At 35.8% G+C, this 6,692-nt stretch overlaps 1 protein-coding gene across 1 annotated transcript; it reads right to left on the bottom strand.

Annotated features, from left to right (window-relative positions):
• Positions 1-1,248: 1,248 nt before the first annotated feature.
• LOC107727123 (serine/threonine-protein kinase pim-2-like) lies at positions 1,249-2,574 on the bottom strand. Its single transcript, XM_016536900.1, has 5 exons — positions 2,535-2,574; positions 2,015-2,393; positions 1,735-1,911; positions 1,516-1,604; positions 1,249-1,386 (listed from the first exon to the last, which is right to left on the bottom strand). The coding sequence occupies exons 1-5, from the start codon at positions 2,550-2,552 to the stop codon at positions 1,375-1,377; spliced, it is 675 nt and encodes a 224-aa protein (XP_016392386.1). The 5' UTR covers positions 2,553-2,574; the 3' UTR covers positions 1,249-1,374.
• Positions 2,575-6,692: the final 4,118 nt, after the last annotated feature.

Raw genomic sequence — 6,692 nt, 5'->3', positions numbered from 1 at the left:
TGCAATACCTAAAGATAATAATCAAAAAACAGGGATACAAACAGAGGTGAAGGAAACATTTCTCAGCCCCGCTCATCATGTCATGATGTTGTGAATTAATTCAAATGTCTAAAAAACACTTCTAAATGTCATAAAGAATGTTTGTTGAGAGTTTTTGTTTGAAGATGAGTCGTGGGAGCCACAACTGAGTTAACAGCTATAGGACTTGTTATAAAATGTTGCACTGCTTTGTCGCTCTGATCTCCGAGGTCTAATTTTACGTATCAGTCCCTTACAGTTTTGTGCTCATTCAAAATCAAGGTTATTTGCTAGCAATGGCAATTGAATCAACAGATGAGATGTGTGAGCACTCTTGTGTGGCCAAATATTTACTTCTACCCAGCCGCTATAGCAATGACTGCTTTTCTGGAACTATGAGTTATCTGAAATAAACAAATAAGCTCATGATTATTTAAATGTGAAAGAACAGGCTTCTAATCCAATCACAGCCATGCCATACATTATTGGTTACAGCTGGGGAACCAATCGGAAAACAATCCCAGTTTGGATTTTCAACCTTTGTAAAATCACATGGTTTTAATGAGTTGCTTTTGACGTGTTTGTACTTAGTGTCAATCTGAAATATAATAATCAAATTTACGTTTTCCATTTCGACAATAACTGTCTGTGCAACTATATATATATGAATTCTGATTTTCTTTTAATTGTTGTGGAGATATAGGCTGATATATTTTTAAGTGTGACAATAATGACTAATCTTGTGAATGTGATTATCAAAACTTCATGAAATACACAAGAACAAGAAGACAAACTAAGGAAATTGCATGAATTTCTGACGCTCGGGCATTTATCTCAAGGTGAGCACAATAATAATGTCAAATATATAGATTTTAATTATGTCAGTTTGAATTTCATTTTGAAGGGATAGAGATGGCAGATTACAGTAGAACTTGGCCTGAGTTCGTGACAGACCACAGCAGATTTCAGACATGATAAAAATGACTTTTGCAGGAGCCTAAAGGACTGTAGAGGAATGTACTATGAAACTCTACAAGGGAACAGCACAATATAAATAATACAAATTAAAATGTATTATGCATCTTCTTACTAAACTCCTTATACATTTTTTTAAAATAAATTTCTTATACATTTTATTACAAGTTTTCTTACAAAATTCCTTATAATAAATAAACAAATACAAATAAAAGTCAAAGCGGCAGATGCTACCAGGACTTGCAGGGCCTGCAATACAGTAAGGCGTGAGTGGACTGATGGAAAGGCCACTCTTGTCCGTCCGCCAGACGCAAAGCTGACTGAAGACAGAAAACAACAGGGTGGCTGTGACAGGAGTTGTTTTCTGATGTTCTTTGTGTCTTACTCTGTGACCTGAAACAAAAGATAAATCAGCATTATTTGTCTAAATACATTACATTTAGAGAAAAATGATTTTAAGTTAATGGCGACTGATGATCAAACTTAACCAACAAAAAGCTTAACTAGTCTTAGACTCCGTACCTTAAACCAGTCGTGGAGACGCATCTTCTCTAGAATGAGTCTTTGTTGTGGATCAGGCTGCAGACAATCACAAATCATTTGGCAGCATTCTGTGAAAAAAAAGAAGTGATGTTTGATTATTAACTTTTACTTTACACCTGCTCTCTGTCAAGCCATAGGTCTTTTTTGTATGATTTAGAATTAAAATGGTCCTTCTTTGTTGTTTGATGAAGATCTCACCTTGTGACAGGCCAGGTCTGATCCAGTTGTTCTCACTGATCATGTTCAGATCGAGGTCTGTGGGAAAATGGCCGCACACTATTGCGAGCAGGAGAATCCCAAGAGTCCACACTAACGTCGGCTTTGCGTGGTACCTGCCGTTGGCTTTGACCTCTGGTGGACAGTACGGTCTTGTGCCTGCAGGAAAGATGTCTGATGTTTAATACATTACTGCAGCATGTTGAGTACATACAAGATGTGTTTCTGTGAGATAATTAATAAAGCACTTCATAACACAAACCACTAAAGGATTTGAAGGCAGAATTCTTCATGAGCGCGCCGCACCCGAAGTCAATTAATTTGACCTCCATGGTGTCCTGGTTCACCAGAAGGTTCTGTAATTTTATATCACGATGGAAGACGCCACGCTTGCTGCAAATGTTAGCGGCATGAACGACTTGCCGCATAACATGTCGTGCCGTCCCCTCGTCAAGGCTTCCTCCATGGAGCTTCACAAAACTAAACAAGTCCACGCAAGGCACAGGGCGCTCCATGACCATCACGTAGTGGTCTGTGTCGTCCTCCCAGTCAAGCAGCTCAATGATCTGGGGAACGCTGGGGCCCTTATTGGCCATGAGCATCAGGCCAATCTCCATGGGGAGACGTTTGGGATGACCAGGCTAAAAGAAAGAAAATTGTTCACAAATCAAAACAGTTTGCCTACTGAAAGCTTATTTGTAGTCTGTGATTAACATTAATATAATACGTTATAAAAAAACAATGACTAAGAGGCAATAACATAGAGAGTGCAGTCTACTCACCACTCTGATATATGGCATGGTTGGTGTCTTCACTGAAAACTTTATAGCCACCTGATCAACAAAACAAAGAATTAACAATTTGCACGTGCTGAGTACAGTCATAAACTTCAGTCATAAATAATGAATGCAAAGTTTTGTAAGTAAAAAATAATGTGATTTTTTTTATAAGTTATAATAACATTTTCTAATTTTCATTAATTTATTCTTCTTACCCTTGTCCAGGACATTGAGTTTCTCCTGTTCCTCAGCAGCAGGGAGGACTTCAGGAGCTGGGGTTATAATATGAATCACATCAAATAAATAATATAAGTAAAATATTACATAATCAAATTATTGTGGTTCTTCATTTAGGGGCAGTTTTGAATTGATATACTAAAAATTTAACTTATCTAAACAATGTAAATCTATTTGTTTCTGGTAATGACACCTAATAAAGTTTAGATTCTCATAAAAAAAATATTTAGCTTCATTTCTGATATATAAACTGTTACTCTAAAATGTTTGTTGTGATAATTACAGCAGTGTTTTGGGACAGTGATTATTATTATAATTATTATTTTTAATAATGAAAAGGAGTAATAACATAAGTTCCTGTAACTGAATACTTAGTGATTTATCAATATTTGATGTGATTGTACCATCGCTATCTCTCCAGTGTGTTCCCGCCTCTGTCCCGTATTTCTCCTCAGCTTTGGCCAGGTCATAAGTTCCCGTTCTGCGGGAAGGAAAGTGAAGAGCGGCCCACTTCCAGACGCTCTTCTGCTTTCTCCCTCCATCGGTCTCAAGAGCACCAACAGCCGCCGGTTGACGGTTCTCCGTCATGATGGGGGAGTCTCTGGGTTGTACACAGGGTTCGCGTACACTCTCCAAACCAATCGCTTTTTTTAGTTTTGAAAGCAGTCCCATGATAACACCGTTTGTCAGTCGCTAACAGTCGCTACCAAATACTCCAAAACTTCAGCCCACAAAATGAGCAAGTGATTTTCATGCCTTTAAATACCGTAACAGGCGAATTGTGACGTCATAACGGCTCGCGCGGAATGGAATTAAAAAAAAAAAAATCCGTCACGTGGTCTTTTCGAACGATAACATTCATATCCAATGATGTTTAATACTAACGATATAATTTGTTGTATCGTTTACATCGCGGGTTGTAAATATAGCAGTTTTATCAATTTTATGTCACCTTAAAGCCACAAAGAAATATGAGAAAATAGAAGCCCTCTTGTATTCTTGTAAACACAGCGGGTAAGTTGGAAATCACAACTTTGTCAATATCGCCTGTCTTAAAGTGACAGCGGCCTAAAAAACTGCTACTGTCTGTGTCAAGAAAAGTCCAAATCACTCAGTGCTTTTGTCTGAATAACTTTAATAGCGTTAATAATAAAAGCTAGTAAAATAACTGTTTAATTTGTATCTTTCTGCAGCTTTTGTGGCACTATACGCAAATTTACGATTTTGCTAATAGCCTAACTTTGCTTCAGTGCTTGCTAGCTTAACATTTTTTATTTCCTACAAATCCTTGTGTCAAAAACTTCAAAATGTATATCTTTGTTTTTTTAATTTTTTGTATACAAACTATATCTGCCTCAATGTGAATGACAGATGATTATTGGAATTCTTTATTTTTGCTATTTCATCAAGCCCTAACTTTGCCATAAAAATACACAGTATTTGGAAAGATATATGGTACGAGCCACTGGAGTCCAATTTGTCCACCTGAGGCATTGGTGATTTGACCCTGATGATTGCCACTTGCAGCCATGTTTATTTATTTAAAATTATAATGTGCACTACGTGACCTTTCGCTGACCCTCTTTGACCTGTATAATTTCTCCACAAATTAAAGACCTGAATGCTTATTAATGCCTCAAAATGGAGAGCCTATGAAACTCTCATCAGTTCAGATATTTTTATTATCATGTTCTTCAAATTTACAATGTTGAAATGTTGAAGACATGTTGAAATTCCCTTCTTGTTTGTTGTCTAATACTTGTTTTTATTGTCTCCAATTTAAAAACATTCAGAAAAGTGCTTTTTTTTTTTGTCTTACTGCAAGCCTTGTTTGAGCTTGAATGTATTCTGTTTGCTCCTCTCTTCCCTTCTGCGAATGCCAGAAATTTCATTTCTGTCTGAATTATTAAATAATCCCTGCTCATTAATTCTTTTGGGAAATTATGTGTTAATTATGCAGCCGGGGAGCACCACACCAAGTACTGGGCCTTATTATATTCATAACCATGTGCTAATGACTGAATCGCTGATTGATTAACAAGACAAAAGTACTAAACTGTAATAATAGAGTAAGTCTGTTTGGTTCATGCTCTACTTCTCATGGATCAGCTCTCTGTTGTGCATATAACAAGCCTAAAATCAATCGCATCTTCCTTGTCGTTCCATAAAGGATCAACAGTGGTCTTGTGAATGGATTAGTCTGCTGAGCATTAGGAAAAATATGTCCATTTTAGTACTTTTTGCACATCGATGCTGCTCTTGTCTCATTGCAGTGGAGTCAGGGGAGGTTTCTGATTCACACGAGGCCATTCAGTCTAGAAGGGATCAATGATATAAGAATAAGCACACGGACGGCTCGTGCTTTCAGCTGCTAGCAGACCACAGGATACGGAGAACGGCAAGCATAACATTTTCTCAAGTATGTTTTAAATACTGATACATCAGATCGCCTTTATACTTGAACTAATTGTGGTGTGATGTCATGTTTGCGCTCTGAGAACTAAAGGGAATTAATTATGGAAAGTACAAGTGCTTGGATCAATGATTTATGTCTATCCCATGGGGCTATTAGAGCTACTCAATCTTTTGTGAAGACTAATTATTTTAAAATACACTCTTAAAAATAAAGGTGCTTCGTGATGCCATAGAAGAACCTTTTTGTCTAAATGGTTCCATAAAGAACCTTTAACATCTGAAGAACCTTTCTGTTTCACAAAAGGTTCTTTGTGGCAAAAGAAGGTTCTTCAGATTATAAAAAGGTAAGAAAGAGATGGTTCTTTAAAGAACCTTTGACTGAATGGTTCTTTGTGGAACCAAAAATGGTTCTTCTATGGCATCGCTTGAAGAACCTTTTGAAGCACCTTTATTTTTAAGAGTGTAAATGTAGAACAATGCATTCTTTTATGAGCCCCTGCAACTTGTGTAGTAAATATTTTGTACATTTTCCACCATGTATCAAAAATACATTTTTGATTAGTAATATGCGTCGCTACGAACTTCATTTGGACAACTTTAAAGGCGAATTTCTCAATATTTTGATTTTTTGAACCCTATCCTAACAAACCATACATTAGTGGAAAGCTTATTTATCCGGCTTTCAGATTATGTATAAATCTCAATTTCAAAAAATTGACCCCTAAGACCGGTTTTGTGGTCCAGGGTCACATTTATGAAACAATATGTGTAAATAATACATGAAAAATGTAATCTTTAAAAATGTCTACATTATTATTCCATCAACGATATCATGTATGACATGGGTTTCAAAGGGGCAAATTTTCAGTAAAAAGTGTACAAAAAATGTAACAAATAAACAATATTTGTTGGGAAAATGGTATAGATAGGTGTGAATTATCAATATTTATTAATAATTAATTAATTAATTAATATTTTCCAGAATGTTTTTTTTTTTCATTTGTTTGGATGTATAACACAAATACCATGAAACAACATATGCACAGTATATAGTTTTAAATATATATAATTGCATTTGTATTTTAAGAGGGGGTCCTTTACAAGGGGTCATTAAAAAGTTTAAAGGGATAGTTCACCCAAAAATGAGATTTTTTTTGTCATTATTTAGTCACCCTCATGTCGTTCCAAACCTGTATGAGTTTCTTTCTTATGCTGAACATAAAAGAAGATATTTTGAAGAATGTTGGTAATCAAACAGTTGATTGTATTTCTTTCCCTACTATGGAAGTCAATGGGAAGAACTGTTTGGTTCTTCAAAATATCTTCTTTCATGTTCAACATATGAAAGAAACTCATACAGGTTTGGAACGACATGAGGGTGAGTAAATGATGTCAAAATTTTCATTTTGTACCAGTACCAATAAAAGTGAAAACTATTCAGCAGTATCACTGGTATATTAGTTTGATGTGTTTTCCTATTTTAAATACACTGTGACTTCACAAAAGATA

This window comes from Sinocyclocheilus rhinocerous, unplaced genomic scaffold, assembly GCF_001515625.1.
Source record: "Sinocyclocheilus rhinocerous isolate Xijiao unplaced genomic scaffold, SAMN03320098_v1.1 scaffold3015, whole genome shotgun sequence".
NCBI classification, from domain to species: domain Eukaryota; kingdom Metazoa; phylum Chordata; class Actinopteri; order Cypriniformes; family Cyprinidae; genus Sinocyclocheilus; species Sinocyclocheilus rhinocerous.
Note: the sequence above shows the minus strand (reverse complement) of the source record. Positions and strands in the feature narration are given on the sequence as shown.